Genomic DNA, 20,459 nt, shown 5'->3' with positions numbered 1-20,459 from the left:
CGAGCTCCCCAGCCCCGGGATGGCCCCGCCTCAGGGACCCCCGGCGGGGCAGGGATCCCGGGAATCCCGGGAATCCCGGGAAGCGGGGCAGGGATCCCGGGAATCCCGGGAATCCCGGGAATCGGGGCCGGGATCCCGGGAATCGGGGCCGGGATCCCGGGAATCGGGGCAGGAATCCCGGGAATCGGGGCCGGGATCCCGGGAATCGGGGCCGGGATCCCGGGAATCGGGGCAGGGATCCCGGGAATCGGGGCACATCTTGGCTCCGTCTCTGCTAGCGCCTCTCCCTGAGCCAGAGGAGCGTCCCAGCTGGAGAAATCCCCGCTCCGGCAGGGATCCGAGGGACCTGGGAAGTCTGTCCCAGCGATTCTCTTTCAGATCCCTCCCATTCCCATGCAAACCGTGTTTAAGTTTTCCACAAGATGTCCCAGAGCAAGAAGAGCATCCTAGCAGGAGAAATCCCTCCTCCAGGAAAGATCCTAAAAGTCCTTCCTAAAATTATTCAAACTCTGGAGTACTTTCAAACCCCTCAGTGCTCCTGCACACCATTTAAGTTTTTCACATTATGTCACAGAAGAACAGCATCCCAGCAGAAGTCTCTCCTCCAGGGGAGATCCTAAAAGTCTTTCCCACCCGTAATGTTTCTATATTTTACTTTCAACCTCCCCCATATCAATGCACACCATATTTAAGTTTTCCACAAGATGTCCCAGAGCAAGAAGAGCATCCCAGCAGGAGAAATTCCTCCTCCAGGAGAGATCCTAAAAGTCCTTCCTAAAATTAATCAAACTCTGGAATACTTTCAAACCCCTCAATGCCCATGCACACCATTTAAGTTTTTCACATTATGTCACAGAAGAGCTTCCCAGCAGAAGTCTCTCCTCCAAGGGAGATCCTAAAAGTCTTTCCCAACCTTAATATTTCTATATTATACTTTCAACCTCCCCTCACTATATTTAAGTTTTCCACAAGATGTCCCAGAGCAAGAAGAGCATCCCAGGAGCAGAAATCCCTCCTCCAGGAAAGATCCTAAAAGTTTTTCCTAACCTTAATCAAACTCTGGATTACCTTCAAACCTTTCAATTCCCATGCCCACCATATTTAGGTGCTCCAAAGGATGTCAGACAATTAGGGAGTGTAAAGAAACACTCACCAGAAGAAAAAAAAAAATCAGAAATCTGTGAATATCTTCTGCAGGAAACTTCATCAGGGACTAATTACGTCCCTTTGGCATCGTGTTGACAAGGAAACACGATTTAGTGGGAGGCTGAAATTCCGTGAGCAGACGTGGCACAGCACCAGGGAGGAGCTGGATTTTAATGAACATTTTTTACAGATAAATGACAGCCAAGTCAGCGATTTTCTCACTGGGAACCAATTGCAAGGAATTGGATATTCATTTAAATGAGTGCTTATAGCCAGGTGATAAAATAAATAGAATTATTATATGTATTGGACAAAATGACCACATTTTCTGTTAGTGCAGGAATTAAAGATACTATTAGGTTGTGTGGTCCCAAAATTAATTATTCACAAGAGAGAAATGGGAAGCCAAGCTGTACAATAAAATTTTTAATACGTTATTTGGTGTGGAGGGATTTGCTGGAGAGAAGGAGAACATCTAAATAAATTGTGCAGTTGTGAAATAAAGCTGTAAAAAGAACATCCAGGCTTCCACACTCACATCCATAATTGATGATTATATTGATAATTTAGCCTCGTTAGTCCCCAGCTCTGCATCCTCCCAGTCTCATCCAGGATGCTCCAAGGCCAGGTTTATGCCACTTGTGTTTTCCAGGATACATCAAGGAGCTGGAGCCAACAGCCTGAGGCTGATTTTTTGTTGGCTGCAGAAAAACAACCCAGGGTGATGCTCTCTGATAGACAGCTGCAGCCAGAAATCCAGATTCCAAATCCAGGAGTGGGGATGTGAAGGATGAAATGTCTTGAAACCCAATTTCAGATCTCTCCAGACCAGACAAGGTCTGAAGGGAATTTCTGTGCTGAGAAAGGGGAGAGGATGACAAAGCTGTTGTGGGATTTGTAGCCTTTTAATAGAAGACAGAAGCTGCACCAAAAAATCAATTTAAGAAAGTGGAAGCCTGAAATATTGTGCAAAAATAACACCAACGAGCAGCTGATCCCACATTTATCCCAACTCTGGGATAATCCAATATCCCACAGGGACTTTCCTTCCTCCACCTCCCAGCCCAGGTGTCTTTTCCTCTCTTTCCATCACAAATCAAGCCCCTCTCAGCAGTGGCAGCTCTTTGGCAGCCCTTTCACCTTTGCTTCCAATTTTCCAGAGATGCTGCAGGGCCTCCCAGGGCTCCTGGCTGGCCCCAGCCCCTGCATCCCCTCCTTGGAAGGAGCATTATTCCAGCAGAATTGCTGGAAACCTCACCCAGAGCAACTCCAGGGCTCTCTGGTACTCCCTGCCTCCAGCTCTGGGAATAAATGATAGGAAAAATGTGATATTTGAACACCAACATTTTATTTTGGGCATTCCCACATGCTAACCTCAGTGGCAGCACTGTAAATTGGTCTCCTGGCTGATATAGTGGAAAAGAAACAAGGTTTCTTATTATTTTATACAAGATAAAAAATTTCCCTTTATTCCTCAGAGCTTCAATCAAATTCTGTATGATTTCCACTAAGTTAATGAAGCATTTTGATTATTTAGGAATAAAACTTAAATAATTTTTTAAAATTACATTGATATATTCCTATAAATCGTGACCTCAAAGACATCATCAAAGTTTCAAATTCCCCCAAAAATATCAGAAAATCAGAGGCAGAACAGCAAAAATCTGACACAGACCCAGGATTTCTGTGGCTGCAAACACTTCTGAGCCTGAAAATACAGGACAAACTCTTCAAAGTAGGAATAACTGGGCAAGCTCAAGAAAGTAAATTATAGGAAAGAGGCAATATTTGACCACCAACATTTTATTTGGGTGTGCCAACATGATGACCTGTGCAGAGCGGGGTGGATCAGTCTTTTGCTGATGTACTGGAAGAAAAATTGTAAATTCCTGGAAAAAAATCAGGAAATCAGAGGCAGAATGGCAAAAAACTGACCCAGACCCAGGATTTCTGATGCTGCAAAAACATCTCAGCCTGAAAACACAAGGAAAAACCCTTCAAAGTAGCAATAATTGGGCAAAAGCATGAGGCTGTGTGATATTGCAGCAGTAGTTAATTGAATGACTTCAAAGGGGTGTTTGTTGAAGCTTTTTTCCATTTGGAATCTAAAATTAGGAGTCTGTAGGAATAGTTTGAAGTGTTCAAACCTCCATCTCTTTAGAATTGTTACAGAAATTGCAATACAGGAATTGCTCTTCTCTCCATCTCCACCTCAAGGGGTTGTTTGAAACACTCCACACCTTGAAGCAGCTTCAAAGCCACGTTTTATTGAAATGAAAATATTGCAAAGGTTGTATTTGCCATTTCTTCAAAAACCAGGAGTGGTTTTTGCCCCTCACCCTTCAATAAACTGCACTTGACCACTCAATTCCACTATTCAGTCAAAAATTAAAGCATTTTAACAGCAAAAATAAAAACTATCCAAAGGATGCTCTTGGCCTTGGGCACTGCCAGGGGCAGCCACAGCTGCTCTGGGCAGCCTCACAGGGAAGAATTCCTCCCTAATTTCTGCTCCCTCTGGAACTGGGGGCAAAGCACCACATGATAATTTTTTTTTTTCCCCACGTAAGAATTTGTTTGTAACATTAAAGGATAGATATGCATGAAAGTTTTGCCTTTTAAAACTTCCCTTTTGTATTTTTTGGCTTAAAGGAAACTGATTTAAACAGAAGGGAAACACTCCCATCAGCAAGGTTTAAAAATGAGGGGTAATTTTATGTAGCAAAGGGTTGCAGATCTCCCTGCTGCCCCCCTGGCTCATAACAAATAATCTGATTTTTCTCTTTGGCTGCAGTGCAGGGCTGAGTCAGGGTCAGTGAGGGCAGAGTTGAAAGGTGCTGGTCAGGAAATATTTTCTCTGAGTCAGAGGAAACCAATCTCCTCTCCTTTCTCTCTCCAGATGAGGTGTGTCCTGTCCAACTGCAGCTTTAATTCCAGGGTTTATGATGTTTTTGCAGGCAGCTGCGAGACGAAAAAAAAAAAAAAAAAAAAAGACAAGGAATCATAGGCTAGGCAGAGAATGAACCCCAAGGTGACAAGCAAGAAAAAAGCAAATTATGATTATGGTCTCATTTACAGAGCAATTCCCTGAGCCACAGGAGAGTTTCAATGATTTGAGCCATAACAATTTGAGCTGAGTCACCAAAAACTAAAATACAGTTGAGTCAGATTGTAAGGAAGGAACTCCAGGCTGCTCCCCATGCTCTGAGTCTCTGCTATTCAGTATTTTTAAAGGGCTGCCTGCTTAATTCATCAACACTGAAGGAGCTGAAAAATAATTCCCTGGCAGTTTTTACCAAGACAAATATCAGTTCTTAAATATTGAAATTTTTTTAAACCATATTTCAGAGGGGCCATGTGGCACTGCTGATGGCAGGAGGGCGGGTTTTAGCTCAGTTTATTAGAAAATATCCTTGGATTAGAAAGTTTTGGACTATGTCCCTTGGAGAATAGAGCTGTTGGAATAATGAACCTGGAGAGGTGGATCAGCCAAACAGAACCTCCCATAGTTCTGTGGTTAAAGTTTAACTAGGTACTGGACAAAAAGTGAGGCAAGTTTCTTATTACTTTATACAGGGTAAGAAATTCCCCTTTGTTCCTCAGAGCTTCAATCAAATCCTGACTGATTTCCACTAAGTTAATTAAGCATTTTGATTATTTAGGAATAATTTTTTTTTAAATTGTATTTATATATTCCTATAAATAATGACCTCAAAGATTTCATCAAAGTCTAAAGCAGTTTGAAAAATAAAATAAAAATCACAAGACTATAGAAATAAAACACATGGATTTCATATCTAATTACTGCTTAAAAATTTGGCATAAAAAAAAATCATAAAACCAGAAAAAATCTCAGTTCAATAACACTGGATTGAAAATTAAGTATTTTCCCAGGTATGTACTGCTCCTGAGAAATTCTTGGCTATTTCAAATAATCATAAAAAATTCAGGAATCTCTCCCTGTCATCACAGGACACAGCAGAGGAGCTTCAGGACAAGAACTCCACAGGCTGATGGAAGCAGATTGTGCCCTAAAGGTTCATTCAAAAGCTCTGGATGATCCAGGAGCAAGCCTTCAGTATAAAGTGGGATAATTACATTATAATTAATAGAAATAAAAGCTAATGGAATCTCTGTTACTCTACACTGACAATAAATTATTAATTTATGTTCTAGGTTTCAGGCCAAAGAAAATGGGGACTGAGTTTATTTCAAATTCTTGAAATTTGGCTCCAGTCTTGTCATTAAGCAATGAAGCTTCTGTCTGAAATTGTGTTCTCTGGTCACTGTTTAGGTCAGCTGGGGATCAAAAAAAAAAGAATAAATTCCCTTGTTTTCTAGTCCAGAACAGATTTTTTCCAGGAATTCTCCCTGCATGTATCCACTGTTTCCCAGAAATGAAGCCCTGCTCAAAGTATTTGTTTCCTCCCTGACAAAAAGCAAAAGGGAAGGAGCTATTCTCTGAAAATACATGGAATTTAATTAGGAATTAGGGGTATTTAATTAGAAATTAGAGGTATTTCCTAGAAAATAACCTATTGACAGTAGACAGAACCTCCTCCCACCACCGAAACCCAAGGCCAACACCGTGTTTTCTGAAATTTGAAGGATGAAGAGATTTCCCAAAGGGATAGTTGGACAATTTGAGGAGAGAAGGAACATTTTACAACTTTATCACAACACATCAGATAGAGATTAGATGTAGATTGGCAGATTCCAGCCTGGCTGTCAGGATTTGAAGAGGAAGAAGTGTCCCAGGAGGAGCTGGAAGGTGCCAGCTCCAGGCTCTGGGTGAATCCCGAGCTGGGATCCGGGAAGCGACGCTTTGGCAAGGACCATAAATCATCCATGGACAATTCCAGCGGCCTTTGCCAGGCTGCTTTGGTTGTCACCATGGCAACACCTTCTCCCCAGGGCAAAGTTCCATCATTTTACATTTTTATTGCCACAGCTGTTTGCTTAAAGTTTACCAGAACGACTCGGCGCTCGGACAGCGCCGAGGAGGAATCACCCCCATGGTACACGGGACTGAAGGGAACCAAATCCTCTGAAGTGGGGGGGAAATCCGGGGAAAGATGCCATCCAGGAAGAAAACCTCCATGTTTGCCTCTGCTTTCTGTACCTGTGTGAGCTCCTTCGTGGTGATCTGCGTGGTGCTGGCCACCCCGCGGTGGGTGAGCAGCGAGGTTCGGTTCTCGCGCACCGGCTCCACCGTCACCGTCAGCCTCACCTACGGCCTCTTCCGGGGCACCTGCGAGCAGTTCGTGGATGCAGGACTCCAGGTGTCCAAAACCACCTTCCAAGGTAAGTGCTGTACACCAGGAATGGATCACAGCATCCCAGACCGGCTTGGGTTTGGAGGGAGCTTAAATCCCATCCATTCCCACCCCTGCCGTGACAGGGACACCTTCCACTGTCCCAGGGTGCTCCAACCTGGCCTGGAGCACTGCCAGGGATCCAGGAGCAGCCCCAGCTGCTCTGGGCATCTGTGACAGTCTTTATATCTAATTTAAATCCATATCTCATATTTCAAAATGATTTAAACTACTGTAAGATGCATACGTCCGTCAGCGGCACGAGTAAGAAGGTCTCAGGTTTGGATTGGATACTGGGAAGGAATTGGAGTGGCCTTGGACACTTCCAGGGATCCAGGAGCAGTCACAACCTCCCTTGAAACCCATTCCAGGGCATCACCACCCTCACAGGGAGGAATTCCTTCCCAGAATCCAACCCAAGCCCAAGATCTTCTTACTCATACCGTTGATGGATGTATCCATCTCACAATATTTTGAGTGAGAACAAGAATTGAAGTGGGGGATTTAAGTGGTATAAAATAAGACCCCCAAAAAAGCACAGAAATTCAACAATAACAACTGACTATCTGTGATTGTGGCCTGCACCTTGGAACAAGGGAAAAAAAACACAAAATGGGAGCTTTCTGTAAAACTGACTTTGATTTTCGGAAATTCAGTGAGGAACAGAAAAGCAACACTCATCAGTTAACATAGGGATTTACAAACCTAATTCACCTTCCAATTTCATTATGTTAATTTATTGTTTTGACTTTAAACATTTTGCTACTGAATTAGCACGGTTTTGATAGAGAAATGTTTGAAGGCTGCTGTAGGAAAAAGAACAAAACACACAAAACAACACCCAAGGGTAGATAAACCTGAAAGATCAAGGGTTTGCACTTATTTTATCTGCCTTGCTGCCTCATCAAATTCAGAGCAATAATGATGGTGACACACGGGAAAAGGGAGAAAAGCCATTCAAAAATAAAGTTACCAAAAATATGAGCAGGTCAAGTAATTTTTAAATATGAGATATGGATTTAAATTAGATATAAAGACTAGCACAAGTGCCCAGAGGAGCTGGGGCTGCCCCTGGATCCCTGGCAGTGCCCAAGGCCAGGCTGGACACTGGGGTTGGAGCAGCCTGGGACAGTGGGAGGGGTCCCTGCCATGGCAGGGACGGCCCTGGGTAGGATTTAAAGTCCCTTTGAACCCAAACCAATCTGTGATTTTAAGATTCTTTAAGAAATAATTTCATTTTTTGGTAAGCTATTGTGAGATGTCCCAGCACAGCAGGTTGAAACCTCCAGCCTAATAAATTAGGCTCTTGCCCAGCCTAATTTATTCCTGAAGTTGCACCTCAGAAGCACCTGAATTCCCACGGTGGCAGAGCTGTGTTACACAAACCAGTCCCCACGTTTGACTGGATTCCATTTCATTCCCGTTCTCACGAAACCCTGAGCACAGGAGCATTCCCAGCGAGAGGTGGAGCTTGGATTGGTATTGTTACATAACAAGTACAAAATCCCAAATCATTCCATCTTGTTTTATTACAGTCACAGCAGAATAACCAAAGTGATTTTTAGAACAGTTAATAATGATAAATAAATAAAATCATTGCTATGTGGTTGTAGTTGGCTGAAGCCCCAAACCTTGAGCCATGTGGGCAGCTCTGGCTGATTTGAATTGGGCTCTGTGGGAAAGGTGGAATCCTGCCCTGGGGATGGCAGGGGAGGTTCCAGGTTGGCTGCAGCCCAGGGATTGTGCCCTGCCTTTGTCTAAAGCAGCTCCCACAGCCCAGTCCCAGGGCCTGGGTGTTACCACCAGATAGATTTTAATTAGAATTAATGAAATGAACTCACAGCACTCTGGTATCAGTGAAGGGTTTCAGTTCTTTGCATGGTCTGCATTGGTGGGGTTGGGTTTTCCCTCACCAGGTTGGGGTTTTGTGTTTATCATTTGTGTTTATCAACTCTCCCCATCAGTTATTTAGGGATGAACAAAATCAGCTTCTGGATTTGTGAGTTTCCTTCCACAGCTGCTGAAGGAAAGTGATGCTTTATCAATAATCTAAATTTGGGTTTTCCCACATCCTTCACTGGTTCTGTCAGGAAGCTATCCAGAATGAGAAGAACTGACTTGAAATTAATTCTTGAGCTCTAGAACAAGCATGATTATCATGTTTTATATTATTGGCTAAATTAATCCTTCCCTGGGAGGGTGCTGGGCTGGCACAGGTGCCCAGAGCAGCTGGGGCTGCCCCTGGATCCCTGGCAGTGCCCAAGGCCAGGCTGGACACTGGGGCTGGAGCTCCTGGGACAGTGGGAGGTGTCCCTGCCATGGCAGGGATGGCACTGGGTGGATTTAAAGTCCCTTCCCACCCAAACCAGTCTGTTCAATCATTCTATTCCATATACAATTGAAACAGGAAAAATACTTCCTAGAATTCCATACCTTCTCTCTTCATATCCAAATTCATTTATATTCCTGTCCTCCTAAGGCAGGAGATGCATTTCCTGTGCTGATATCCTTAAATAAATGGATTTCCAGTGCTATGGAGGAGCAAAGTGCTGACCTTTCTCCATTCCAACATTTCAGACATCAACAAGAGGAGTTCTAAACAACCCCAAAATCACAGCATGGTTTAAAAGCAGCTGTGCCCTGCCTGGGGGCTCTGCTGTGCACCCCACGTGCACTTCTCAAATGGCATTGTCATATTTGGGTGTGGGAAAGAAGGACAGTCCCTGAAGGGTAAATCAAAGTCAAGAACTTGGGATTATTTTCAGCAATAGCCCAGGCTGTCTTTTATCAGTGTCCATTTAAAAGCAGATCATCAACAGCCTTTACAAAAAACCAACTTATTTCTCTAGAAACCACAACATTCAAAGGCATTTCCAAGCATAAAGATGAAAGACAAAGAAATGTAATTTCTGGCAGTGCCCTGTGCATGGAGTGCCCAGCCAGGGTGGCTCTTTCCCAGCCTTAATAGAACAATAAATCACTGCAGCCACTCCCCAGGCTCTGGGGATGGCAGAATGCAAAAGTTATTTAATAACCAAACTCCTCAGAGCCTTCCTGAGCTGTTTGAATGATTTGTCCTAGAGTAGGAGTAAAATGCCAGTCAGGGAAGGTTTGGGCACAGCTCTGACTGCTCCAAGTCAAACACGTGGAGGTTGAGCCAGGCTCAGGAAGAACCACACCCAGGGAGTCTGGAACGTCAGGATTTATCCAACTGCTGGCAGCCAGCAAGGCCAACAACACCCAAGGAAGTATTTCCAAATTTACTACAGAACAGAGGAATCATTTCACTTCCTAACTTAAATATATTCTAAAATATATGACAAAACTTAAACATATTCTAAAATACATAAGAAAAAAACCTTGGAAATGGCTGGAATTCATTCGTGTTCTCACCAATTTCCAGGCATCTCCTGAAAAGTGGGAAGCTCTGTTGAACCCTCCTCTGGATTTTTTGTTTGTTTGGGCTTTTTTCAGTGATTAATTCCTGATGTGTCATGGGTGATTGCAGAGCTGTAAAAGCTGCTGGAAAGGCTGACAGAGCTTAGTGAAAGTCTGGGAAATCCTACCCAAACATGTAAGAATAAAGGATGAAAACTGAAAGAAGTTACAGGAAATTAAGGAGAAATCTGACTAAACCCTGTTTTCATCCTAAAATTGTTTCACACAGATCCAGAGGTTATCCAGCTGCAGGTTACCACTCCAAATATTTGAGTTTCATCCCACTCAAATAGATCAGCTGCAGGAGACTCCTTCTGTTTGCACAGACTGCTTTATTTAGGGATTTTTAAAAATCAGCTGCTGTGAAAAGAGCATTTTCTTTCAAGCCCTCAGCCTTGAGCTGTTGCAGACACAGCTACAACAGCTGGAGGCTGCCAAAATGCCACCCCCTAAACTGCAGCTCAGCCAGACAGAAACAAGATCAATTAGGGGGTGCAAGAGGTGTAGCCAGGCAATTCTGGAGATGTTCTGAGAGATGAAATGAAGTGAGGCTGCCAGGGGGAAATTACACAAGCCTGTCTGATTTGGCTCCAGACTTATTTCTTCTTCAAGAAATAGATCACAGGTGATGGCCAGGCTGCTTCAGCCCGAGTGCAGGGTACAACCTGCTCACTTCCATTCCATTGAGTGATATCCCCTGGCTGCCCTGCTTCCCTTTTCTTCCAAGAAAATTGCTTAAATTTACAACTGATTTCCATAGCACATCCTTACCTGCAAATGCCTCGAGCAGAAATTAACTTGTACTGCAGTATTAGATAAAACGTGAAAGGAATTATCCTTTTCATTCCTCGCCAGCAGCTCTTTTTGTTATGTTTATTCCTCTTTCTGAGGTTTTCACTCTTTTTTTTTTTCCTGCTGTGATTTCTCCCAGTTATGCACTACCTGAATATTTTGCAATAATGGCTCTGTTCAAGAACAGCACAGAAAGGGAATTTTCCTACTGAAGTCTGTCTCTCACAACACTGAACAGAGCTCCAAAATGTTGTCACTGTATTTGCTGCAACATAAAGCACATTAGAGCTGCCTTTTCAATCTTTAAATTGAGACGAGGGAAATAATTCAGCTCAACAAAATACACTTTGAGGGTATTGCATTTGGGGTTGAGTCTCTTGTTACCAGCAATTTAGCGAGGAACTGGATTTAGGCAAAAATTGGTGACAGTTCTGAAGGGATTGACCACAAGAGCCGTGGAACTACAGCAGGGAATGATCTGGGAACAAGCTGGGAAAAAGGAGAGGGAGCAGGATTTGGGATCAGGGCCACGTGCCCACAAAGCTCAGCCCTGGAAAAGGCATCAAGGAGACAGCCCCAGCTTGTGCCAGAGGGGGTTAGACTGGAGATTTGGGAAAGTTTGCTCCCAGAAAAAGGGTGGTGAAGCATTGGAACAGGGAGCCTGTGGTTCCAAGGTTGTTTATTCTGTTTATCTCTCACATGTTCTGCTGCCCTGCCCAGCTCTGTCCTGCAGGGCAGCGTGTGGGGCTCTGCCCTCAGTGGGATGTGACAAACATTAAATACCAGAAACTCCCTGGGCTGCATTTACAAGAACGTGCCAATATCTGTCACCTACGTTGGACAGTGTGTCCCCAGCCTGAGCCAACAGAAAAATGCCAACACCACAGTGAGACATGGAGGGCATGAAGAAGGAGAAAAAGGACAAGACACACCCAATTTCCTCCATCTTGTCCCCTTTGGACCCCTCATCTAGAATCCTAAAATTTTACTTTTGCACCCGTGCCGCTCTTAATTATTACTGATATCAAACACTCAGAGCTGGTAATTCATCCTGTAAGATTGAAAACTCTTTTCCATGGCCAGAGATCACAGCCAGTGTCTCTGGGGCTCTGTCCAGGGGGGTTCCTGACCCCTGCCAGGGTCCCAGGGCAGCCAGAGGGAAGCTCTGGATTCCCACAATGACCACCTACACTTTCTGTGCAGTTCAGAGTCACACAGAAAGCACCACAGGATCTGAAAAGCAGGAAACCTAAAATCCCAGGCATCACCCTGTGCTCTGTCCCCGCTGTGTTGCAGTCTCCGAGGCCCTGAGCAGCAGCAGGAGCAGCAGCCTGACCGTGGCCACCATCGTGGTGCTGGTGCTGGCCCTGCTGGGCTCCCTGCTCAGCTCTGCCTTCACCTGCACCAACGCCGTCAGCAACCCCTACCAGACCTTCCTGGGGCCCGTCGGGGTCTACACCTGGAACTCCCTGTGTGGTCAGTGCCATTACAATACTTATATCTGTTCTATTTACATATACTCCTTATGTATATTATATAGATAAATTATTTATATATAGAAAAATATATTATTATACATAGAAAAATATTGTTTATGCTGTTATATATTTTGTATTATAGTATATGTATATGTTATTTATTAAATATAATTTTTATATAAAATATATTATTTTAATATAATATATGTTATATATAAATAATACATTATATATATAAATTATTTGTGTATATAATTTATATATATTAATTTATATATAAAATATAATAGGTATAGATCATATACTATTATATTATATACTATTATATACTATACTATACTATACTATACTATACTATACTATACTATACTATTATATTGTATACTAATAAATACTATTATATTATATACTTATATATAATATTATTTACATATATAAAATATATTTTAAGAGATATAGATCATATACTATTAAATTATATATTATTATATGCTATTATATTATAGACTATTATATTATTATATTTATTATATTATAGTATAGTATAGTATAGTATAGTATAGTATAGTATATTTATTATATTATGTATTGAATATAATATACTATTTATTATATATTCTATTACTATATAATATCTAGAATATATTATATGTATATAATCTATATATAGAATATATCCTATTACTATATAATCTATATTATATAGAATATATATTTTTATCTATTTTTTAAATATATAACATAATATTTATATATTCTGACATTAAGGAGCATTGAGCTGCAAGAAGAAACAGCTGGAAATGCGTTCTGCTCTCTGGATTTGGTTTTTAACTGTGACTCCTGGCACACCTGAAAAGCCTCTTTTAAATATGATTAAAATACATTTTATAGCAATAAAATAATATTTATATGGTAGTATTTATAGGGAGGCAGCACTTCGGAGGAGTGAGCCATGACAATAATGATTTTTCTCTTTAAAAAATAAAAATTCACAGGTGAAAATAAATTTAAACTCATTAATCATTAAAAAAAGGGTGGAGCTGCTGACTCATTAGAGCTGCGAGTCTCACACTCAGACTCCAGAGGTTTAGGTGTTCCTCTGATAATGGGTTTGCACTTGAATTATTTTCATTTTAACACATCTGATTACAGAGTATTTCAGCACGGGTATTTTGGCCTTGCAAAGCTCTTCAGGAAAATGTGTCCCCAGCAGCATCAGCCTGTCCTGGGGACAAAACCAGACCTTGGTGGGAAGGGAACAGTGCAAACAATCTGAATTATTCCAAGTACAGGTGGAGGAGTACAAATCACCCGTTTTTTAACACAGATGCTGAAACAGCTGTGAAGCACAGAAGGAAAAGTGAGCAAAGCTTAATTAGACAATTATTCACTTCTGAGACAAGCAGATCATTGTCTCATCCCAAGGGAAGGGTTTCCTGAACCTGCAAGCCCTGTCTGAAATGAAAGAACCATGGGCTGGCCAAAATAAATATTGGGGAGAAAACAAATTCTTGTGCTGCCTGAGGGCTGGGGTTACTTTTAACAGCCCTGCAAGTGATGAGACCTGGAAGGTCATTTTGCTGTGGGGTAATTTTTATGGGACATCAGGAATTATTTCATGTGGGAGGTCATCCTGGAGGTTCCTAATTCTCCTACTGAATAAAAAGTGAAGCTTTTTCAGCGTGAGCTGGGCTTGGATGAGGCACCCTTGTGGCAAGCACATTTCTCTCCCTCTCAGGATTTTCATAGAGGTGCACAGAGAAATGAAAGAGAAAACAATTTCTATTTCTGCTCCTTGTTTTTCTCATGTGGAATGTGTTTGGAGAATTGTTTACCTGGGGTGATGGCTTGGTTGGATTCTGGTGAGGATTGTTTGAGCCTGATGGCAAATCCAATCCAACCCAACCCAATCCAACCCAATCCAATCCAATCCAATCCAACCCAATCCAATCCAATCCAATCCAATCCAATCCAATCCAACCCAATCCAATCCAATCCAATCCAATCCAATCCAATCCAATCCAATCCAATCCAATCCAATCCAATCCAATCCAATCCAACCCAACCCAATCCAATCCAATCCAACCCAATCCAATCCAATCCAATCCAATCCAATCCAATCCAATCCAACCCAACCCAATCCAATCCAACCCAATCCAACCCAATCCAATCCAACCCAATCCAATCCAATCCAACCCAACCCAACCCAATCCAATCCAACCCAATCCAACCCAACCCAATCCAACCCAATCCAATCCAATCCAATCCAATCCAATCCAATCCAATCCAATCCAATCCAATCCAATCCAACCCAATCCAATCCAACCCAACCCAATCCAATCCAATCCAACCCAATCCAACCCAATCCAATCCAATCCAACCCACCTGAGGCTGCACTCTCAGAGAGGGTCACGAGTTGTGTTAAAGTAGTATGTAGTTTTAGTATCTTCCTTTTATATAGTATATTAATGTATTTTAGCATAGTTCTAATAAAGAAATCATTCAGCCTTCTGAATGGAGTCAGACACCAGCATTTCCTCCCATTGGGTTCTCCTGCATTTACAATAGTGCCTGGAGAGGAGGAATGGAACTGTTCCAGCAAAATTCAGAGATCACAGCTCTGTTGGCACGAGGAAAGCAGAGGTGCAACAGCAATATTCAGATAAATGTCAAAGCACTGAACTTTTACATTTGGGAGGCTGTAAGAAATAAAGCCAGATCTAATAAGACATCACATTTTGGCTTACCCCAGACTCATCCAATAATTCCAGTTGTAAAGAACAGGTCTCCAGTCTCAGCTCTCGGGCCACTCCTCAGCACAGACAAGGCTGCTCAGGGCTTTGTCCAGCTGTGGTATTTATCCAGCTGTGACATTTTTCCAGCTGTGATATCAATCCAGCTGTGATATCAATCCAGCTGTGATATTTTATCCAGCTGTTTTGATTTTATCCAACTGTGAGACTGCCCATCCATGAATTTGGGCTCATATCAAACAGACATTTACAAATCACCAAGAGGGTGAATACACAATACTCAGCAGCACTAAATTAAATTTTTAAAAAAATTGAATTAGATGGCCTTATCTAAGAATAATCAGTGAGAATTGAATAATTTTAGATTATATCATTTCCTATATCAAAACACCTGTCAGACACTATTAGGGGGGGGGCAAAAATTCTTTAAATGCCCCCATAGTTTAGTCATTGTTAATATTATATAAATTGATTAAAATCCCTGGACTAGGACAAAGATTAAAGCAGAATATAATAAATAATGTAATGTAACATAATACAATACAATAAAATATAATATTAGATAAATTGATCAAAATCCCTGGACTAGGACAAGGATTAAAGCAGAATATAATAAATAATGTAATGCAATATAATACAATACAATAAATACAATACAATAAAATATAATATTAGATAAATTGATTAAAATCCCTGGACTAGGACAAGGATTAAAGCAGAACATAATAATTAATGTTATGTGATGTAATACCATAAATAATATAATATAGAATAGAATAGAATAGAATAGAATAGAATAGAATAGAATAGAATAGAATAGAATAGAATAGAATTAATATAATATATAAATTGATTAAAATCCCTGGACTAGGACAAGGATTAAAGCAGAAAATAATAAATATAATATAATATAATGTAATGTATTGTAATGTAATGTAATGTAATGTAATAATATAATATAATATAATATAATATAATATAATATAATATAATAAATACAATATGTCACTACACAAATAGCACTACAGTTCCTCCTCTAAATTTGTATTTCTGTTTCCCAGGAGTCCTCATCCTCATAGCCATGATCCTTTTCCCTGTGAACGTGGAAGGGAACAGCCTGTCTGAAGAGCTGGCCCACAGCTGTTCCAGCTCCCTGCAGACCCACCTTGGATCCACACACAACTATGGATATTCCTACTGGATCATGCTGCTCATCCTTTTCCTGAACATTGCTTCTATCATCATCATCTATTTCTATGACCATGCCAGATATTCCAAGAAGAAAGAGCAGGAAAGACCCATAGAAAATGCACCAAAGGATGTTATTCTGTTTTAAGGACACCTTGGAAAAGGGGGTTTGAAGGAAGAGGACTTTAGTGTGGCCAGCAAATTTCCATTTGCTCTGAACTGTGTGCACACTTCAATTCCCGGGTTGTTTTGAGGACACAAAAGCCAGTTTTGATTTTAGCTGCCTGCTGGCCCGAGCAGGAAGATCAAAGCCGTGGTTTTTGGGGTGTGGGATTTGGGATCTCGAGGGACAGAGCACAGCAGCATCCCTTGGGATGAGGAGGAATGGTCACCGAGGTGCTGCTGCTCCGTTTTCTCCGTGCTCTGCTCAGGGATCTCCTGCAGCTCTGGAGGCTCCTGGGCATGGCAGCAAAACCAACAGGACACAGAACTGGAGTCCCCATCCCTGGGGGGCTTTGAAGCCCTGTGGAGGTGGCACTTGGGGACACGGGCCACTGGTGGCCTGGGCACTGCTGAGGAGTGGCTGGACTCCATGGATTTTCCAACATAAATGATTCCACAGTGCCATGACAGCAGAGAAACCCGGTCTCTGCAGGTTATTAATGCACAGAAAGAGCAGGAAAATCCTGCAGGAAAAGCACTGCCAAGAGCCAAGGGCAAAGCCACACCTCAGGCAGGTGTGCCCAGCCCCTCTGCACAAATCTCTGCCTGTACAAAGTCCCCAGCTGGGTTATCAGGGATGATTTCTGGCCCCTTTTCCTGGGCTGAGGAGTATTTAATGTGCTCACAAAGGCTGCAGCACTGCCCAGGAGTGCAGCTCCCCTCTCCTTGCTCCCAAGGAATGAGCAGTGGGACCTTGGGACAGATCCAAAGTGCAAAATCCCGCTCAGAGCACATGTTCAGCACTTCTGCCCCTTTGTCCCTCACATCTGCAGCCAGCAGAGACTTTATTATTCCTTTAAAAAGAAAAAAAAACTCCTTTTCCTTTCCAGTGCGATTTTTCAGTCACGCTCTGTATCTGTCCTGTGATACAAGACGTGCTCGTGGAGATGAAAAAGCATTCTGAAGAGGGGATGAAGTGAATACAAGAGGTGAATCCTCACTATTTATGTCACAAAAATAAAGTTTGGAGATGAAAGCAGCCAGCACTTTGTGCAGCTGACCTCTTTCAAAGGAACCAAAGCAAAGGGATTTCCCATCCCTCTTAAAAGGGTGCTGAGGGCAGAGTGAGGAATAAAAAATAAAAGAGGGATTCTGAGACTTGAGGTCACTAAAATCAGGGCTGATCTTTGTGTGCCTGGAAGTGCTGGGGAGGGCTTGGAAACGTCATGGTGGAGCCAAACATTTGCCAGTTGTGCTTTGGCTGCAAAAATGTTCACAGTTTCTGCATTCATCTGCCAGTGTTGGGCCAGTCAGCATCTGCCACACGCCACAGCTCTGCCCAGAGGGGCTTGGTGGAGGGATGGAGTCAGAATAATCCAGAAGGAGCAGGAATTCCAGCTCTGGAGAGCTCAGAGGTGTCTGGTGGAGGGATGGAATCAGAATAATCCAGGAGGAGGAAGAATTCCAGCTCTAGAAAGTTCAGAGGGGTCTGGTGAAGAGATGGAAAATCAGAATAATCCAGGAGGAGCAATAATTTTTTCCTCCTTTTCCCAATTTTTCTCCCTCCTTCAGCCTGGAAGTGCACAACCCCTTGGTTCCTGGGCAGTTTGAATTCCTGCTGTTCATCCCTGTCCTGGCTGGCTCCTGAGCAGCCTTTTCCCTTCAGGAATGGGGAATTCCAGAGTTTTCTTATTTTCTATTTTAATATAGAGCAGGAGCTCCCAAATCCAGGCAGTTCCTGATAACTCAGTTTATCATCTCATTATCCAACCAGCCCTGGACGCTTCCAGGGATGGAATCCTGAATCCCCCAGTTATCCCAGGGAATTATTGGCATTTCCAGGAATTAAGGACTTTCTGCTGGAGGAGCAGTTCCTGCGGTGCCCAAACCACACCAAAACAACCTCTAGGAAGAGAAAGAACTGAAAAATTAGGAAATAAATCCCAGCCAACAGCATTCCCTGGAATAACTCAGGACATGGAGTCAGCCCTTCCTGTCCTGCTCCTGTGCCTGGAAAGGGAATTTTGCTGGAGCAGGAGGATGCTCCCAGCTTTTTATTCCCATTTTTCTGCCGGCTGTTTGCTCCGGGAGCCATGAGAGGGCAGCAGGCTCCTTCCTAGGATTCCTTGGCTTTGCATTCCTGGTTTATTTGGATGCAAAGTGGACGGCAAGAAAGGCAGGGAGGGACAGGGAGAACTTTCCCAACTCGACTTGCCAAGGAATAGTTGATTGCACCTCCTCAAAACTCACCAAAAGAACAAGTATTTCCCAAATTAAATTGATTTTTAAGCCTCTAATTGACATCCTAACTCTGTGGGAATGAGCACAAGGGGATGGAACAGAGTGGTGGGCTCCTGGGAAAAGTTTTTGGCTCATTCCCAATATTATTATATATATATATAAGAGGAAACTTACCCAAAAAAAGCCAAGAGGAAAGCGCAAATACAATATTAAAAAATATAATTGGAATTAACAAAGTTATTGATTAAAAATTGTCAGAAGTACAGATTCAAGAATAAAATGGGATTTTATACAGGACAGATCTGACAAACAAGGGTAAAAAAACGGAGTTTTGCAAAGGTAACCAAGGCAACGTTCACTTATATTTCTTGATCATACAAGTGTGAGCAAAACCATCCTCTCAAATAAGAATAGAACTGTATCATTCAAAAACCATTTCATAAAAATATGATTATTTCTTCCCTGGCTATAAGGAAGAGAGACTTTATCAGTGGTTGATACATCAGTGATGTGCTGCCTCTGTTAAATCCCCAAGAAAATAAACCAGAAGCCACCCAAGTGCCTTTTTTTTTTCTTTTTTATTTCCTGCATTTTGAAATAAACTGGATTTATTTTTCCAGCACTTCGCTGAAAATGAAACTTTGCACAGGTGAGAAAACACAAAAATGTAATTCAAAGCCCCATTGAAATGGCCACATCAATGAAGATTTAAATGTCATTTTCAGCCTCTTTTCTTACATCTATCACTGAGCTCCCTGCAGATCTGAAATTATACTGGATTTTAATAACACCTCTGGGTTTAATGTGAGATAATGAATGAAATCTGCCCACAGATGGGAAAGGATCCTGCCAGCGAGGGGAAATTCAAATTATTTCTCTGCAGCCGGAGGGTGACTCCTTCTAATCTGGAAAAACTTCCATTATTGAAAACAAAGGAGAAGGAGCTGCAGCTTCTGCTTAATTCTGGGGGGACTTTTCAGCTATTTTTTAATGAAATGCAGGTTGAGAACAGATTTTAGGCAATTTATTGCACAAGTAAGGCTGGTGGGAAAATGCAAGATGCAGGAGAGAATCCCAGTCCTTCATCAGAGAGCTGCAGCAGGCAAACAGAGCCAGGTGTAAGCAAGGACTTGAGAAGGGCAGCACATTTTGGTTTTCCTCAAATAGATTTTTAAAGGAGAGCCAGGGAACATTGACCTTTTCTGTAGATAATTCACTTCACCCTTCTTTTCTCTAAGGAAGATGTCATCACTTATCCCATGAAATGCTCCCTGGCATGGACTTGCAAGAATGGAGCCCAGAGGTTGATTCCATCATTTATATTGATTTATTACACCTGTCTAAAACAATTTCAAGAGGAATTTTTTTTTTTTCCCCTCTGGGAAGCTCTGAAGTCCCAACCATGCCTCTTGATCACACAGAAAAAATTGAACAGAAAATATTCCCTGGCAATTCTGAAAGCCAAAAAAAGGAGAGACCAACACACTTTTTGTGCACAGACCCGTGCCCACTGTGAATTTTGATGCAAATATGAAAATATATGAAAACCCTGCATTTTCAACACTTAGAACTTCCTTCTTGTGGCACACCAGCCTAAAAACTTCCATAAAGAAACGTGGGGCAATGTGGGAAATGGATTTACAGAGAAATTTTCCAACCTGATAGAAGGCTCACATCACACACATTTGTGTGTAAGCTTTGAGAGAAGAAATGCTGATTTAGAAATGCCATGGAATAGGACAGGCATTGTTGAGAGAGAAATGGAACCAGAAACAAATATATTTTCTATATAATTATATATAGATTCATAATTATATATAGATTATAATTATATATATTATAATTATACATATTATAATTATACATATTATAATTATATATATTATAATTATAAAAATACATAATATATAATATTATATTTATACATAGTTACATAAAAGATGATA

General features: G+C 41.8%; 1 protein-coding gene across 1 annotated transcript; it reads left to right on the top strand.

The window, feature by feature from the left end:
- Window positions 1-222: 222 nt before the first annotated feature.
- CLRN3 (clarin 3) lies at window positions 223-19,071 on the top strand. The gene is made up of 3 exons (XM_021526384.3): window positions 223-6,450; window positions 11,988-12,167; window positions 15,984-19,071. The coding sequence occupies exons 1-3, from the start codon at window positions 6,222-6,224 to the stop codon at window positions 16,256-16,258; spliced, it is 684 nt and encodes a 227-aa protein (XP_021382059.2). The 5' UTR covers window positions 223-6,221; the 3' UTR covers window positions 16,259-19,071.
- The last annotated feature ends 1,388 nt before the right edge of the window (window positions 19,072-20,459 follow it).

The sequence above is a fragment of the Lonchura striata genome, chromosome 6 (genome assembly GCF_050655825.1).
Source record: "Lonchura striata isolate lonStrDom1 chromosome 6, ASM5065582v1, whole genome shotgun sequence".
In the NCBI taxonomy this organism is placed as follows: domain Eukaryota; kingdom Metazoa; phylum Chordata; class Aves; order Passeriformes; family Estrildidae; genus Lonchura; species Lonchura striata.
Note: the sequence above shows the minus strand (reverse complement) of the source record. Positions and strands in the feature narration are given on the sequence as shown.

Excerpts from the sequence above, each read along its gene's own strand:
- CLRN3 (XM_021526384.3), top strand. The coding sequence starts at position 6,222 with ATGCCATCCAGGAAGAAAACCTCCATGTTTGCCTCTGCTTTCTGTACC. Across the intron at positions 6,451-11,987 it reads GTCCAAAACCACCTTCCAAG|TCTCCGAGGCCCTGAGCAGC; the intron begins GTAAGTGCTGTA and ends GCTGTGTTGCAG. Across the intron at positions 12,168-15,983 it reads CACCTGGAACTCCCTGTGTG|GAGTCCTCATCCTCATAGCC; the intron begins GTCAGTGCCATT and ends TCTGTTTCCCAG.